This window comes from Scyliorhinus canicula, chromosome 14 (assembly GCF_902713615.1).
Source record: "Scyliorhinus canicula chromosome 14, sScyCan1.1, whole genome shotgun sequence".
In the NCBI taxonomy this organism is placed as follows: domain Eukaryota; kingdom Metazoa; phylum Chordata; class Chondrichthyes; order Carcharhiniformes; family Scyliorhinidae; genus Scyliorhinus; species Scyliorhinus canicula.
This window is the reverse complement of record NC_052159.1, coordinates 75,500,230-75,518,522: the sequence shown is the minus strand read 5'-3', so window position 1 is coordinate 75,518,522 and position 18,293 is coordinate 75,500,230. Positions and strand designations below refer to the sequence as shown.

At 48.6% G+C, this 18,293-nt stretch overlaps 1 protein-coding gene across 6 annotated transcripts in view; it reads right to left on the bottom strand.

Annotated features, from left to right (window-relative positions):
• aff3 (AF4/FMR2 family, member 3) overlaps positions 1-18,293 on the bottom strand; it is a 409,202-nt gene that overhangs the window by 14,107 nt on the left and 376,802 nt on the right. For all 6 annotated transcript variants that reach the window (XM_038818559.1, XM_038818556.1, XM_038818557.1 and 3 more), the window contains 3 exons: positions 10,599-10,670; positions 9,143-9,236; positions 497-628 (listed from right to left, as the gene is read on the bottom strand). In XM_038818559.1, the coding sequence (XP_038674487.1) occupies positions 497-628; positions 9,143-9,236; positions 10,599-10,670 (298 nt within the window). The remainder of the gene's footprint in view (positions 1-496; positions 629-9,142; positions 9,237-10,598; positions 10,671-18,293) is intronic.

The following is an 18,293-nucleotide window of genomic DNA, read 5'->3' as shown; positions in this document are numbered from 1 at the left end:
TAGTTCCACAATTAATTTCGAACTAACTGATTTGATTTTAAAAAATCTTTAACATCTTTCTTTGAAGGTTTGTTAACGAGTTGAAAAAAGATAATGCCGAAAAAAATAAATAAATGGCAGTTTCAACACATACCGAGGTTTTCCTATGGTTTTAACATACACCTTTATGGTAATTTACTATGAAAAGGGACGCCAGAGAATATTTGTCCATATTCCTCGAAAACACGTTCTTTTATTTAATTTTATAATCCGTGTATCAGATATGTATGTAATTGTGCCCATTATATCCCACATCTACTAAACTTCCTTATTCCATTCAATGTACACTAACTTCATTCTGACTTTAGCCACCCATCATTTGTTTACAAATAAAAACAGATCAAAAACACTGATTCAATGACACACAGTTCTACAAAACATCTGCTCAAAAATTATATTTGTTGTGAAAATTGGTTTTGCTAAGCATCTGTCAAATACATTTTTAAAAAATCAATACCTTTTTTTGTTGAAAATTGCAGCAATGATTGGTGTGTTTGAACTGAAGTGATTGGCCGCAGTATTGACACAGGTCCTTCTGATGCACAGCAGCGTGTGCAATACTACTGTTTAGAACTTTTTTCCTGTTACACTAGGTCAAAAGGCAAAGAGGCACAGTTAATTTGATCAGAGAGTCTTCTATTAATGACTAAATGAAAGAACAATAAGGTTTACAAAGTGTGCCTCTGTTATAGACAACCCACAATGTTCTAATGAGCATATCTGTGGGCAAGGTTCCTGAGCTAAACCTACATTTGTAGGAAATGGCTTTACTCTCCACCTCCATGCCATCTGTCTCCGCTGGCTTGAACCCGTGTTTCTCACACAACGGTATTAACATCGATACTTTCTCCACATTCACCACTCAATAATAGTGCAGCAGATTTGTTAACGCCAATCCCCCTTTCTGCCTCTCCCTCTTTGCCCTAGGTACCTTCCCCGCCCATTTAAACTCCGAGATCGCTGCGTCCAGCTTCCAGAAAATGGCCTTTCGAGTGAAGATCGGGAGAGTCTGGAATACGATTAGGAACCTTGGTAGGACATTCATTTTCACCACTTGGACCCTCCCTGGTAGTGTCAGGTGTAGTGTATCCCATCTCCAAAAGTCCTCCTTTACCTCCTCCACCAACTTTGTTGAGTTACATTTGTGCGATGCCGCCCACTCCCCCGTCATCTGGATCCCCAGATACCTAAACCTATCACTGGCTACCCTAAATGGCAACACCCCTAAATTAGTTCCTTGACCTGCTTTGTTCACCGGAAACACTGATGCGACCATCGAGACAGAGAGTTGAAGTGAACAGTGGTTTTAATCAGCTAGAACTGTGCCTGCCTGCGACTGCTCTGAACTGAGAGCCGCCTGCAGGGTAGCAGATCTATATACCTCCCCCCGAGGAGGCGGAGCTGGGGTGGAGCCCACAAAGGCACCAACATGATACAATGCAATGTAATGTAATACAATGGTCTATAGGTAGACCCACAAGGGCAACAAAATAGTACAATGCAATACAGTGGAGAATGGTTGCCATAATACATTCACCACATTCACCCCCTGTTAAAAAATTGAAGTCCAGCGGGGGTGAAGTGGCTCACAGGTTGAGTCTGTCCGGCGCCTTGATCATGCGCTGCGATTGCCTGAACTATTGTTTCGCTGCGGGCATGGGCGTTGAACTCGTCGTTGCGGGCACAGGTGTTGACTCCGGGAGTGTGTCTTCTGGAGCTTCATCCCTGTAGGTCGGCGATGGGGGAGGGGGTGTAGGGGGGCTGTAGGCCATGCAGGGGCAGGGGCACTGTTCTGTGTAGGTTGGGGAAGGTAGGTGGTCGCAGGGAATCCTGCGGGTGCCAGGTCCCCGAGGGAAACTGTATCTTGTCGGCCGTCGTGGTGCACCACGTAAGCATACTGGGGGTTGGCGTGAAGGAGCTGGACCCTCTCGACCAGGGGGTCGGACTTAAGGCTCCTCACGTGTTTTCGGAGGAGTACAGGTCCCGGTGTCGTCAGCCAGGACAGAAGCAAGACCCCGGAGTTGGATTTACTAGGGAAAACAAATAGGCGGTCATGAGGGGTCTCGTTTGTGGCTGTGCAAAGGAGGGACCTAATGGAGTGGAGCACGTCGGGGAGGACCTCCTGCCAGCGGCAAACTGGGAGACCCCTAGACCGTATGGCCAGGAGGAAACTGGGAGACTCCTAGACCGGAGGGCCAGGAGGACGGCCTAACATAGTGTTGCGTTCTCCTTCTCCACCTGTCCGTTTCCCCGGGGGTTGTAACTGGTAGTCCTGCTCGAGGCGATGCCCTTACTGAACAGGTACTGACGCAGTCCGTCGGTCATAAATGAGGAGCCCTGGTCACTGTGGACGTAAGTGGGGAAACCAAACAAGGTGAAGATACTATGCAGGGCCTTAATGACGGTGGCTGCGGTCATGTCGGGGCAAGGGATTGCAAAGGGGAATCGGGAGTACTCGCCTACGACATAGAGAAAATCGCGTTGCGGTTGGTAGAGGGGAAGGGCCCTTTGAAGTTGATGCTGAGGCGCTCGAAGGGCCGGGATGCCTTCACCAGGTGGGCCTTATCTGGTCGATAGAAGTGCGGCTTACACTCCGCGCAGATTTGGCAGTCCCTGGTCATGGCCCTGACCTCCTCGGTGGAGTAGGGCAAGTTGCGGGTCTTGATGTAGTGGAGAAGCCGGGTGACCCCCGGGTGACAGAGGTCATTGTGGGTGGCCCGGAGTCGGTCACTTTGAGCGCTGGCGCATGTGCCGTGGGACAGGGCATCTGGGGGCTCATTGAGCTTCCCAGGACGATACACAATATCGTTATTATAGGTGGAGAGTTCAATCCTCCACCTCAAGATTTTATTGTTCTTTATCTTGTCCGGCTGTGTATTGTCGGACATGAAGGCTACCGACCGTAGGTCGGTGACGAGGGTGAGCCTCCTACCAGCGAGGTAGTGCCTCCAATGCCGTACAGCTTCCACGATGGCTTGAGCTTTTTTTTCGACTGAGGAGTGTCTAATATCGGAGGCGTTGACTGTACGGGAGAAAAAGGCTACAGGCCTGCCTGCCTGATTAAGGGTAGCGGCGAGGACGACCTCTGACGCGTCGCTCTCCACCCAGAAGGGGATGGCCTCGTCCACCGCGTGCATCGCGGCTGTGGCAACATCTGCCTTGATGTGGCTGGAGGCCTGGCGGGCCTCAGCCATCAGTGGGAAGATGGTAGCTTTAATCAGTGGGCGGGTTTTGTCTGCATAGTTGGGGACCCACTGGGCATTATAGGAAAATAATCTGAGGCATCTTTTCAGGGCCTTGGGGGAGGGGGAGTTGCAGGAGGGGGTGCATGCAGTTGGGGATTGGCCCTAGGACTCCGTTTTCCACGACATAGCCGAGGATGACCAGTCGGGTTGTGCGGAAAACGCATTTCTCCTTGTTATAAGTGAGGTTGAGGGCTTGGCGGTTTGAAGAAACTTCTGAAGGTTGGTGTCGTGGTCCTGCTGGTTGTGGCCACAGATGGTGACGTTGTCCAAGTACGGAAATGTGGCTCACAGCCCGTACTGGTCCATCGTTCTTTGGAAGACCGAGACCCCATTGCTAACGCTGAAGGGGACCCGGAGGAAGTGGAAGTGGCGACCGTCTGCCTCAAAGGCCGTGTAGTGACGATCCTCCGGGCGGATTGGGAGCTGGTGGTATGCGGACTTCAGATCTACCATGGAGAACACCCGGTAGTGTGCGATCTGATTCACCATGTCCGCTATCCGGGGGAGGGAGTACACATCGAGGTGTGTATACCGGTTTATGGTTTGGTTGCAGTCTAAAACCATCCGGTTCTTTTACCCGGTCCTGACGACCACCACCTGGGCCCTCCAGGGGCTGTTACTGGCCTCAGCGATTCCCTCCCTCAAGAGCCGATGGACCTCGGACTTGATAAAAGTCCTGTCCTGGATACTGTACCTCCTGCTCCTGGTGGCGACGGGTTTACAGTCGGCGGTGATGTTCGCGAAGAGCGGGGGAGGGTCGACCTTCAGGGTCGCGAGGCTACATACGGTGAGAGGGGGTAGTGGCCCGCCGAACTTCAGGGTCAGGCTCCTGAGGTTGCACTGGAAGTCCAGTCCCAACAGGAGAAGAGCGCAGAGATCGGGGAGGACATAGTTTAAAATTGGCATACTCGGTACCCTGTATCATGAGATTCATGACACAGTACCCCCGGATCTGCACTGAATGCGATCCGGAAGCGAGGGAGATTGTTTGGTATGTGGGGGAAATTTGGAGAGAACAGCGCCTTACTGTGTCTGGGTGTACAGAGCTCTCCGTGCTCCCGGAGTCAAACAGGCAGGGTCATCATCGAGTTCCTGAGGTGTTTGGAGCGTGACTGGTCAAGGGTGACCGTGCCAAGTTGCGGGTAGCCGGTGTGGTTGGAGGTAGTGGGGTGGTCCCAAGATGGCTGCCCCCATCGGTGGCATGTGTCGGGCTGTGATGAAGATGGCGGCCAAGATGGTGGCCCCCGTCGGTCGCACGTGTCGGGCGGTGATGAAGATGGCGGCCAAGAGGGCAGTCCCCATGAGTCGCACATAGCGGGCCCTGTGGGAGATGGCAGCCAAGATGGCGGCCCCCGTAAGTCGCACGTGTTGGATAGAGACAAAGATGGCTGCCCCCACGGACAGCATAAGACAGATGATGCGTCCGGAGGGGACGGTGCCGGCAGGCACGCAGCCACGCTGTGGGGTCTGCGGGCCTGTGAGTCTGAAAGTCAGGCCTGTGATTTCGAGATTTTGGACCTGGGCCTGGCTAGGCAAACTTTGGCAAAGTGTCCTTTCTTGCCGCAGTCGCTACAGGTTGCGTTCCAAGCCGGGCAATGCTGCCTGGGGTGCTGGTGCTGGCCGCAGAAATAGCAGGGCAACCCTCTGGGTTGGGCGGGCAGCCGCGCGGCACAGGCCTGGGGCACCCTCTGGTCAGGTGTCCACAAGGGGGTTACGTGGTCGGAGGGGAAAGCGTTTAGGCTCTGAAATGCTACTTCTAGGGAGGTGGATAGTTTTACCGTCTCTTCTAGATGGCGCCCTTCTCGAGCAGACGCTGTCTGACGTAGTTGGACCGGACTCCAGCCACATAGGCATCCCAGATGGCGAGTTCCATGTGTTGTGAGGCCGTGACGACCTTGTAGTTGCAGCTTCGCGCAAGTAGTTTCAGGTCGCGTAGGTCCTCCTCCAGTGATTCCCCAGGGCATTGGCGGCGAGTGGTGAGGAGATGCCGCGCGAACACTTTGTTCACCGGCCTCATGTATTGCCTTTTCAGGATCGTGACCACGTCTGCGTACGTGGTTGCTTCCTCGATTTGCACTCCGACCATGCAACCCCCTTGTGGACACCCGACCAGAGGGTGCCCCAGGCCTGTGTCAGTGCCTCCGGCAGCTCCCACTTCTCCAGCGCCTCGCTAAACGCCCTCAGTAAATGTGGTGCCAACTCTGTTGCAATCTCTTTATAGAACTCTGCTGGGTAACCGTCCGGCCCTGGAGCCTTCTCAGACTTCATCCCTCTCATGCTTTCCATCGCCTCTTTCAAGCCTAATGGCTCTCTTGAGCCTGTCTCCTTTCCTCAGCCAGCCGTGGGAATTCCAGCCTGTCCAGAAACTGCCCCATATCCCCTTCCTCACCCCCCTGGATCGGCCCTATACAACTTCTCATAGTACTCCCTGAAAGCCTCATTTATCTTCCCCGCCTCTGACACTATCTCCCCCTTCTCTGTCGGTACTGTCAGGATTTCTCTGGACGCGGCCTGCCTGATGGGCTAGCATGCGGCTCGCCTTCATACTGCACCCCCCTTGCCCTCCATAGCTGCCCAATAGCCTTCCCCATTGTCAGCCTGTCGAACTGCCCCTGTGACTTCTTTTTCTTTGCCAATCCCTCCATGGTGGGGGCCCTTGAATATTCTCTGTCCACCTCAACTATTTCATCCAGTAATCGTCCATACTCCTCTGTCCTCCTCCTATCTCCGTGCGCCTTGAACAAGATAATCTCCCCCCAAATAACCGCCTTCAATGCCTCCCAGAATGTGGCGGCCGATACCTTCCCATTTTGGTTCAGCTCCACCTAGTCCTTAATCACCGACCACACCTTATTGCAGAACGCCCTATCCGCTAACAGTCCTGGGCCTAGCCTCCATCCTGGCCTCTGTTCCTGCCCCGAGCTAAATAGAACCTCCAGCCAGTGCATTCTTTCCATAGACCCTTCCAGCTCCTTCGTCATCCTCAGCTTTCCCATTGACTTAGGGCTCGACCTGTCCACCCTCGGCTCCAGCATGCAGTAAAGTCCCCTCCCATAATCAACTGATGCGTGTCCAGGTCTTGAATCGTTCCCAGCAACCCATCCACAAACCCCTCTCCATCTCGAGGATCTACGATCCCTGTGCCTCTGAGCACTTCCCGACTCTCTCCACCGAGCCTTTCACGGGTGCAACCGCTCCTTCAATTGCCTTCGATCGATCTTCCTGCATCTCTTTCGTTGCTGGCGGAACGTCTCTCTGATGAACGCCATCAAGTGCTTCATTTGGGGTTTCACAGCATGCGACAACCCTTCCCCCACCCCCATCTTTTGCATTATTGCTGCGCCACTGGTCTCTTCCACTTCCTTGGCCAGGTCTTTAACCTTCGTCTGCCGGGTCTGATAACCAGCAGACATGCCACTCGGAGGGAACTTCTCCTCCACACCCGCATTTTCCCGTCAAAATTTCACCATTTTCGGATAAAAAGAGCTCAAATCCTTTGGGCGGATGCATTAAGCAGAGTCAACATGTCCTCATGTGCCAGGCTCAGCCTGATTCAGTTTAAGGTCATTCACCGGGCACACATGACGGTGGCCTGGATGAGCAAGTTTTTTGGGATCGAGGATAGGTGTGCGAGATGTGCGCGAGGGCCAGCAAACCATGCCCATATGTTTTGGGCATGTCCGAAGCTTAGGGGATTTTGGCAGGGTTTTAAAGATGTTATGTCCACGATGTTAAAAACAAGGGTCCAGAGGTGGCGATTTTCGGAGTGTCGGAAGATCCGGGAGTCCAGGGGGTCAGAGAGTCTGACGTCTTGGCCTTTGCTTCCTTGGTAGCCCGGAGACGGATATTGCTAGCGTGGAGTGACTAGAAGCCTCCGAATTCAAAGATCTGGCTTAGTGACATGCTTGGTTTCTCAGACTTGAGAAAATAAAGTTCGCCCTAAGAGTGTCAATGGTAGGGTTTGTCCGGCAGCCGTTTATCGACTTCTTTGGAGAAAACTGTCAGCAGAGGTGGGGGTGGGGGGAAGTTACATTATTGTTTAGAGGAGGTGGGACTTGTGAGGGAGGGAGGCGGTTTTTGCACGATGTTTATATTTGTATTTGTACTGTTTACTGTTATTATTATAAAATTTTAAATGCCTTAACAAAATATTTTTTTAAACAAAAAGAGCTCAAATCCACGCCCTCAAGCCGGTGCTGCCCTGTGTGCCACCACTAACTCCATGGCCGCCACCGGAAGTCAGATTTGAATATATTTTAATATAATTATTCAGCATCCCACCACATGATCTCTCCTTACTGAATATTCACACCTTGCTTTTTAAAAACTGGATTCAGTTGAGGGGATCCCTCCAAGGGGGCGCACTGGCACCTAACACAAGTGTGTTAGAGGGCGAGAGCGGGCAGTGAGAGAACTTGCACGTAATAGGGGAGCGGGCACCGAGGGCAGGAACACTGGTAATACATCCATGGTGGGGGGGAGCCCCTCCATGAATGTCTAGGATGGGGAGGAGCCCCTGATGATTGTCCTGGTTTGGGGGGGGGGGGGGGGGGGGGGGAGTTGATGTTCATCTCTGATCGGGGCACACTTTAAAGATGGCAGCCCAACCTATGTGGAGCCGGGTGCCGGCTCTATCAGGCACTGTCCCGTCAGAGTGATGACATAAATGTTGCCCATTCATCTTTTTCAACTCAGAGGTTCAAGATCTGGGCCGGGATTCTCCCCTACCTGGCGGGGCGGGGGGTCTCCGCACCTTTAGGGGCTAGGCCCGCGCTGGAGTGGTTGGCGCCATGCTGACTGGCGCCAAAACCGGCGGCAACGGCCTTTGACGCCCGCCGCCCAGCATCGGGGCTGGCCGAAAGGCCTTTGCCGGTTCGCGCATGCGCCGGTGCGTCAGCGGCTGCTGACGTCACCACCGGTGCATGCGCGGTAGGGGGGTCTCTTCCATGGTGGAGGCCGTGGCGGCGGCGGAAGAAAAAGAATGTCCCCACGGCACTGGCCACGGCACTGGCCCGCCCGCCGATCGGTGGGCCCTGATCGCGGGCCAGGCCACCGCGGGGGCACCCCCCGGGGTCCGATTGCCCCGCCCCCCCAGGACCCCAGGGGCCCGCTCGCGCCGCCAATCCCGCCAGCACCAGAGGTGCTCCAATTCCCGCCGGCGGGAGAACCCTTTCAGCGGTGGGACTTCGGCCCGTCGCGGGCCGGAGAATTGCGGTGGGGGGTACGCCGATCGGCGCGGGGGGCACGCCGACCGGCGGGGTGTGATTCCCGCTCCCGCCGATTCCCGGGTGGCGGCGAATTCCGGCCACGGCGGGGACGGGATTTACGCCGGCCCCGGGTGATTCCCCGACCCTGCAGGGGGTCGGAGAATTCCACCCCTGGAGAGAAAACTGGTCTGTGCAACTGGAGAGTTACATGGCAGTTTTGAGTCTGAGGTTGACACTTTGAAAAAATATGGTAAGATTCCGCCCAAAAGCCTTTTTTTATCGTCACAAGGCCATTCAGTTGTTCAGCAACCCCCGATAGTTCTATCTATTCTTCAACCTTAACCTTTTCTTATCACAGCAGTATCACAGTTAGAATTGAAACCAGCCCCCACACAGCATGAATCTAACTTTCCACTTTTCTGGTAGTTTTCCACTTCCAGACACATAAACGATAAATTAAATCCACTTAAAACTATACCTTATTTCTAATGTTTACCAATACAAATATAAATCCCTTAAAACTACCTTTGTTTTCCTAACCCTGCTTCATGTTTTCTATAATTCTTTTTGCCTTTCCAACACAAAAGACTACAGCTGGTGCATTGTAGTTTATGAAGTTAAGAAGACTCAGAAAATGTATCGAGTATTTACCTTGAAATAGTTGATCAAGGCTTTCGAATATTTAACAGCATTATCCCTCTTAAGTCTGAACATCCTCCAATAAAGAAGTGCCAAACAACGGTAGCTGCAGAGACCAAAAGTAAAATGTCATAAACTATGTTCGGTTTACAATCAGAGAGATAAATGGTGCATGGTGATAATCGTCAAGCTCAGGAAACCAACCATGGAAATTAAGTTAATCCACTAACATGGGATAGTGTGGCTCATTTGTTTTTTATTCATGGTAGGCGGAAGTGAGTGACTGAGTTTTAATTATAATTGCCACTCTGTGCTTTCAGATGCTATTTAGTAATTGCGAAGAAATGGAGACGTGCATTCAAGGGCACACGTTAAAGTTGTGAACTCCAGTTCAGATCACACCTTTGTATAATCAGAAAAATGGGCAGTGCACAGACTGCACACTGGAGCAACCAGTACCTTTGAACTGGAGAGAAATTTGTAACACATAGTGAATATCACAAAAGTCAAAAAAATCAAAGCAAAATATGTTAAATGTGCAGAAGCGTGAAACATGCTTTCAAGTATTTCTGCCCTGCTGTAAATATTTTCCTCGTATTTTTGCTAGTTACCACTTCCACATGTTGGGAGGATGTAAGATCCAGCTGAGGTCTCAGATTTCTTTATTATTATCTCCTTTACACTATGTTTCTCAAGTTTCAGCTAATGACTTCTACAGTACTAGCATATGTCTGAAAATGTATCCCTGCACAGTCTCGTGTGTGAATAACACAGGTTCTGGATTCTTATTTTACCTAATAAGATAAGATGAATTAGACAGAAGATAGATTTAAAATTACATGTATGCCAAGAGAAAATATAAATTAAATTATTAATAATTTCACAATGTCCTTATTTGTATTTTGAGGACAAAGCTATTCAAAATGTAATCCTCTTTCTCCTTTCTATTGATTGTTCCATAACATTTAGTTGAGGATACCTGATGGTGAACTCCCAGCACACTCCTTTAGTCATAGCTAAACCTGTTCTTGAAATTTGAGAAATGATTACTTGTTCCCTCATGTTCCCTCTCTCTAGGGAAGTTTTTACTTCCAATGACTACTCCGTCAATTGCGTGCTAGCACAATAAGAACGGAAGCTCAAGTTTGGGGAAGGGTGGGGGGTAGTGCAGGCAGGGGACAACTGAAGCGTTCTATATGTGACCACTCTAAAATGTCACCTTACTCCACCACTTCATCAAAGGCATTCACAGATACAATTACAAACAACTTTAATTTGTAAACATTATACTTTTATATGTACAGTTAAGATGTAAAATGCTAATTCTTAATTCAGTTTCTATGTTAGAGAGATGTTTCACAGACTATTACAAAAAACTAATCATTGATACTGCTATTATACACCAGGAACAAAATAAAACTTTAATGCAATGGGATTTAATTTACAGTCTCAAATTTTAGAAACTCACCACAAAGCAGCTAACTGCTTATCTGCTTGAGTGGCTGTTGCACCTGAATGAGTCTTCAGTCTCATAGCATATCTTTAAACAAAACCCAAATTAAAGCAGTGTAAATAAAACATCAAAGCAAAATTATTAACATTTTACCAGGTTCACTGTCAAACTGGTACATGCAACATACATCCATCAAAGTGTTTTAATTTGATATTACATTTGGCAACACCTACATTTGTCACTTGCCACCTGATGAGATTTCCTGATGTTTTGCATGGCAGTGTGCACTGGGTGGCGTGTGCCCTGCCATCATATCCGGGCACTATACTAAAAAGGCACATGGACATCAAATTATCCATCATTGACTGAGATGACCCATATATCACAGGGAGCTCTGATCCCTAGATTCAGTGATGCATCCCTTGAAGAGCTGCTCAATGCGGTGGAAGCCAGGAGGGATATCTTCTACCCTGAGGATGGAAAGAGGCCAAGCCATCAGACCAATCCAGCATGGGAGGAAGTGTCTAGAGTGGTCAGTGCCTAGGCTTCTACCAGTGGACTGCCGGGCAATACATCAAATGGATAAATGACCTAATCCACACTTGCAAGGCAAGTGAACCCTCAACTGCTCACACTCACCTCACTGAATGGTAGAGGGGACATGGGCCTCAGTGGTAGGAGCACCATCTGTGCGCCCCATGCATAAAAGAGCTACTCAAAATATGGTGCTGCCTCATAGTCTCACTTCAATCCACCTAGTCTCCATGTAGGGAAGCAACTGTAGAATCCTGACCCATCCATACAGAAATCTCAGATGCTGACTGGTGGGGGTGGGGTTGGCATTGAGGGTACGAGCAAGTATCGCCAATGACATGCCTCTGTCAGCCTTATCCTTCTATTTTGATGGCTCTCTGCTCCAGAGGATGCTGCCTCAGAACCCTTCTGGACAACCTGTAGTTCATCAATCACATGGCTCACAATGCAGTGGGTCATTTGGGAGACTGGAAGCATGAAAAAGAAACCTGAAACCTAATTGCTCTCAACCCCATATTCTTTCTTTGTGCAGGAACATTTAAGGCACAACAGGAAGAGAGAGAGAATATGGAAGGTGTTGGCCTGACTTCAAGAATCTCATTGAGTTTGAAAGGTAGACAGTCCAGCTGGCAGGAGAGGGATTGGACCAAGCCTGTGCAGATGGAGAGGTCAGCAGGTGGCCTCCATCTAGTAAGGATCCATGCATAATGAAATCACATAGAAAGCTACGGGTCATTCGTTCTTCCATGTTGGGGGCAGCTCATGCAGTCACTTGCTCTCTCCTCTCTCACTTACAGGTGCCAACGAGAAGAAGTCTTACAACACCAGGTTAAAGTCCAACAGGTTTGTTTGGAGTCACAAGCTTTCGGAGCGCAGGTCCTGAAGGAGCTGCGCTCCAAAAGCTAGTAACTCCAAACAACCTGTTGGACTTTAACCTGGTGTTATAAGACTTCTTACTGTGCTCACCCTAGTCCAACGCCGGCATCTTCACATCATAGGTGCCAACAGGAAGAGGAAGTCCTGTCCAGCATTTGAAGGGGGTCTTGAGACAAGACCCCTTAGAACTAGATAGCTAGGATAGCACTAGAATAGCTCAACAAAAGTTAGTTTTTTGAGGACTGAAACTAACTATAGAAAATATATCCAGTAACCATTATTAACCATTAAAACATAAGTGGCTATTTGAAGGAAAATTCACGTCTGATATTTGGGAGGCTTTTAAAGGCCAGTTGATTGTAGTGCAGGACAGGCATGTCCCGCAAAAATGAAGGATAGAAATGGCAGGATTCAGAACCATGGATGACAAGAGAAATTGTATGCTTAGTCAAAAGGAAAAATGAGGCATATGATAGGTCTAGGCATCGAAAAAATGACAAAGTCCTTGAGGAGTACAGTGAAAGTAGGAAGGAACTTAACTGTGGAATTAGGAGAGCTAAAATAATAATATTAATAACCTTTTATTGTCACAAGTATGAAGTTACTGTGAAAAGCCCCTAGTCGGCACATTCCGGCGCCTGTTTGGGTAAGCTGGTATGGGAATTGAACCTGCAGTGCTGGCTTTGTTCTGCATCACAAACCAGCTGCCTAGCCAACTGAGCTAAACCAGCCCTGAAATGTCTTAATTTGTACAACTGCAAGCAATTTGATGATAGGTGAAGTGAGATGGTGGCTCTGCTAAAGGAAGTGGCCAACATTCAATAAATAATTGTAAAAATTTCAGCAGTTAAATGTATTTAACAATAACTCTCAAGAGACAGTCTGCCATAGGACTTAAATTTTGTTCAAAACATCTACCTTTTACTTGTATGATACCATTAACGTAATGGTTACAGTTACAGATTGCTACAGTTTCAAATTTATTTGAATTTATTATATTCTTGAAAATGAAGGAGCTTTAATCAGGTAAGTCAAGCGGGTGGCACAGTGGTTAGCATTGCTCCCTCACAGTGCCACGAGACCCGGTTCAATTCCGGTCTTGGGTGACTGTTTAAGGCATTTCAATATTATTCCCATGTCTGCATGGGTTTCTTCCGGGTGGTTGGTTTCCTCCCACAGTCCAAAGATCATAGAATCATAGAATTTACAGTGCGGAAGGAGGCTATTTGGCCCATTGAGTCTGCACTGGCCCTTGGAAAGAGCACCCTACTTAAGCCCATGCCTCCACCCTATTCCTGTAACCCAGTAACGTCACCTAACCTTTTTGACACTAATTATTATTTATTTATCAATCTTATTTCTGACCACAAGATGGCAATAAATTGCTTGACTTACCTGATTCGATTTCCCTTTTACAGGGAGTTGATAAGTTCAAAATTTGAAAAATTTGAAACTGCAGAAAACATTATCATATGTTAACATTATAAGACCATGATACATAGAAGCAGAGGTGGCCATTTGATGAGAACAGGACTGACCTGATATGATAATCCTCAACTTCACTTTCCCGTCTTATCCCCATAACCATTGATTACCGTACTGATTACAAATCAGTCTGTCTCAGTGTTGAAAATACTTAACGATCCAGCTTCTACAGTTCTCTGCAGTAAAGAATTCCACAGATTCACTACCCTCTGAGAGAAGAAAGTCCTCCTCATCTCTGTCTTAAATGGGGCAGCACAGTGGCGCAGTGGGTTAGCCCTGCTGCCTCACTGCGCTGAGGTACCAGGTACGATCCCGGCTTTGGGTCACTGTCAGTGTGGAGTTTGCACATTCTCCCCGTGTTTGTGTGGGTTTTGCCCCCACAACTCAAAGATGTGCAGGTTAGGCGGATTGCCCACGCTAATTTGGCCCTTAATTGGAAAAGTAAATTGGGTACTCTAAATTTATAAAAATTAAAAAACAAAATAAAAATCTCTGTCTTAAATGGGCACCCCCCTACTCTGAGATTATGCCCTCTGGTCCTGGACTCTTCCACAAAGGGAAACAACCTCTCAGCAGCTATCCTATCAAGCTCCCCAAGAATTCTGGGCTGGATTCTCTGATTTGGAGATTATATCCCTACGCCGGCGTGGGAACATTGGAAAACTAGCGCAAAACGGCCACCGATTCCCCGTGTTGTTGGGGGCTAGCAGGGAGGCAGCATAGAGCACCCAGCTCTAGCTGGCAATATGGCCTAGAGAATTGCCGGGTGCGTGGCTGCGCAATGCGCACGGCGGTAGCAGCCTGCAGCGGCTGCGCCGTGCTTCATGGCAGATGCCGCTCGCGGACCCGGCCTGTGAAATAGTCTCCCCCTTCGGCCGGCTCGCGCGCTCTGGACCGTCCCACCACAGTGCTCCCAGCCCCAAATATGTCCACCCCTGCCTGTGGATCGGCATCCCCTGACTGTGGCGGCGCTGGACTGAGTCTGCAGCCATCATGCTGAGTTCCCGACCGGTGAGACCATGAGAGACCCACGGCGTCAGAAACTCGGCCAGTCGGGGACGGAGCATTGCGGGATGGGCCTCAGCCAACGTACGGCGACCGTGGATGCGGTTCGCCGCTTTTCAAGGGATGGAGCATCAACCGCACACGATTTTGGTGCCATGGGGGATTCTCCACCCCGTCGCCGAACGCGATTTCAGTGTTGGGGATCGGAGAATACAGCTCCCTATGTATCTCAATAAGGTTGCCTCTCATTCTTCTAAACTCCAATGAGTACAAACCTAATGTACTTAACCTCTGCTCATAAGGAAATCCCTCCGTACCCGGGATTAACCTAGTGAACCTTTTTTGAACTGTCTCCAATGCCAGGTCGGTGAACTCAGTTGGTCGGATAGCCGGTTTGTGATGCAAAGCGATGGCAACAGCATGGGTTCAATTATCCTACTAGCTGAGGTTATCCATGAAGCCCTGCCTTTTCAACCTTGCCCTTCACCTAGGCACAACTACCTTCAGCTACTTCATCAATGACCTCCCATCCATCATAAGGTTAGAAGTGGGGATGTTGGCGGATGACTACACACTGTTCAGCACTGTTCGCGACTCCTCAGATAATGAAGCAGTCCATGTCCAAATGCAGCAAGACCTGGACAATATCCAGACTTGGGCTGACAAGTGTAAAGTTACATTTGAACCACACAAGTGCCAGGTAATGACCATCTCCTACAAGAGACGATCTCACTATTGCCCCTTGACATTCAATGGCATTACCATCGCTGAATCCCCCACAATCAACATCCTAGGTGTTACCTTGATCAGAAACCAGACTGGACTACCCATATTAATACTGTGGCTACCAGGCCAGGTCAAAGGTTAGGAATCCTACGGCGGATAGCTCACCTCCTCACGCCCCAGAGCCTGTCCACCATCTACAAGGCACAAGTCAGGGGTGTAATGGAATACTCTCCACTTGCCTGGATGAATGCAGCTCCAACGACACTCAAGAAGCTCGACACCATCCAGGACGAAGCAGCCTGCTTGGTTGCGATCCCTTCCACAAACATTTTCTCCCTCCATCACCGGCGAACAGTGGAAGCCGTGTGCACCATCTACAAGATGTACTGCAGTAACTCACAAAGGTTCCTTTGGCAGCACCCTCCAACCCCACGACTACTACCATTTAGAAGGACAAAGACAGCAGATACCTGGGAACCCCATCACCTGGAGGTTCCCCTCCAAGCCACTCATCACCCTGACTTGGAAATATAATGCCCTTCCTTAACTGTCACTGGGATGACAGCCTGGAACTCCCTCCCTAACAGCACAGTGGACGTACCTACACCTCAAGGACTGCAGCGGTTCATGAAGGCAAATCACCACCACCTTCTGAAGGGCAACTAGTGATGGGCAATAAATGCTGGCATAAATAAGGTATGTTGACCCTCAGGTTAAATCACCACCAGTAACCTCTTTCTCAAAAAGATAAGAGCAGTCTATGGTCCTCGGGGACTATGGCAACTTAAAAAAAAATCTTTCCTTAGATTAGGGGATCAAATTTGTTCACGGTACTCCAGGTGAGGCCTAACCAATGCCTTGTATATGTTTAGCGAGACTTCCCTATTTTATACTCGATTCCCTCTGAAATAAGGACCAACCTTTAATTTGCTTTCATCCAGGTTTCATACAAGTAAAAAGGTTTTATCTATCAGATGGTTTTCAGATCTTGCTTAGGTATCTCTTCCAAATCTCAGGTTTATTTTGTTGTTGCCCTTTGCTTTCTTTTAACTCACACCGCCACCAGCCTTTCAAATGCTTTATTGAGATCATTCATATTCCTTCTCAACTGTGCAGTAGAAGTGCCCTAATGGCTTCCTTAATCGAGTCCTCAAAATGTAGTCAATATTATGACTGAATAGTAGGAAAGGGTTAATGCTAATTTGACCTTGAAAGCTCATGCAAACAAAACATTCCTAACCAGGAACAGAGAGAGGCAAGCTTTCAAGACCACAAGTCTGTAGATGGCTCATTGAATATGTCCTGCTTTGGGGCAGCGCGGTGGCGCAGTGATTAGCACTGCTGCCTCATGGAAATTTGTTCTCCTGGTTCCCTAACTATATTCTCTTGGAACCTGATGTCAACAGCCAAGCAACCATTTCCCACCAGCTTCCTTGGTGTTCTGGTGGGAATTTGGCAAAAGGTATGTCAGTGATATTCGGCCATTCAAATTGCCCGACTATCTCTGCTACCTCTCCCAGTTTAGTTGCATTCCTTTTTTGAAAGTATTTTTATTAGTTTAGTTGCATTCCTGCCCAGAAATTTGAGCCCTAAAGTTCAGCTTTAGATTTCAATCTTCAGTCTGCAGTTCTTGCTTTAGTTCTATTTAATTTGTATCTAAGATTGAAAAGTACATCTCAGGCAGAAGGTATACAGGAGTTCAGATTTTTGGGCTATGCCAGTCAGATATGAGTATTTCAGGGTGGCACGTGGCGCAGTGGTTAGCACTGGGACTACAGCGCTGAGGACCTGGGTTCAAATCCTGCCCCTGGGTCACTGTCCGTGTGGAGTTTACACATTCTCCCCGGGTCTGCGGGGGTTTCACCCCCACAACCCAAAGATGTGCAGGTTAAGTGGATTTACCACGCTAAATTGCCCCTTAATTAGAAAACAAAATTGGGTACTCTAAATTTATTTACAAAAAAGATATGAGTATTTCACTTAGATGTACCAGTTCCACTGAGATCATGGTAGATGAATTTAAGGTAGATAATCCATGTATAACTATCAATGTGATTTGTGGATTTATCAAGAAACAGTGGATCCAGGAAAAATGGATGATACCTTTACAGATGGAGGTTCATCTCTGATGTGGGACATAAAGCAGAAAACCATTTTGCCCTTTGAACCTGTTCTGCCATTCAGTTCAACCCTGGCTGATCTAACCTAACTCCATATTAAAAAATTATTCTTTCATTGGGTGTGGGCATTCCTGAGAAGGCCAACATTTGTTACCCATCCCTAATTTCCCTTGAATTGAATGGATTGCTAGGTCATTGCACAGGGCAATTAAGAATCAACCATATCGATGATTTGGAGTTGGAGACCAAGTGCAATGTGTCCAAGTTTGCAGATGACACTAAGATGAGTGGTAAAGCAAAAAGTGCAGAGGATAAAGAAAGTCTGCAGAGGGATTTGGATAGTTTAAGTGAATGTGCTAGGGTCTGGCAGATGGAATATAATGTTGACAAATGTGAAGTTACCCATTTTGATAGGAATAACAGCAAAAGGGATTAAAATTTAAATGCTAAAATATCAAAGCATGCTGCTGTGTGGTGTGTCCTAGTGCATGAGTCGCAAAAAGTGATTAAGACGGCGAATGGAGTTTTGTCCTTCATTGCTAGAGGATTGGAGTTTAAGACTAGGGAGGTTATGCTGCAACTGTATAAGCTGTTAGTGAGGCCACACCTGGAGTATTGTGTTCAGTTTGGTCTCCTGACCTGAGAAAGGACTGGCGCTGGAGGGTGTGCAGAGGAGATTCACTAGGTTAATCCCAGAGCTGAGGGGTTTGGATTATGAGGAGAGGTTGAGTAGAGTGGCACTGTGCGCGTTGGAATTTAGAAGGATGCTGGGGGATCTTATAGAAACATATAAAATTATGAAGGGAATGGATAGGATAGATGTGGGGAGGTGGTTTCCACTGGTGGGTGAAAGCAGAACAAGGGGACATAGCCTCAAAATAAGGGGAAGTAGATTTAGGTCTGAGCTCAGGAGGAACTTCTACACCTAAAGGGTTTGAATCTATGGAATTCCCTGCCCAGCGAA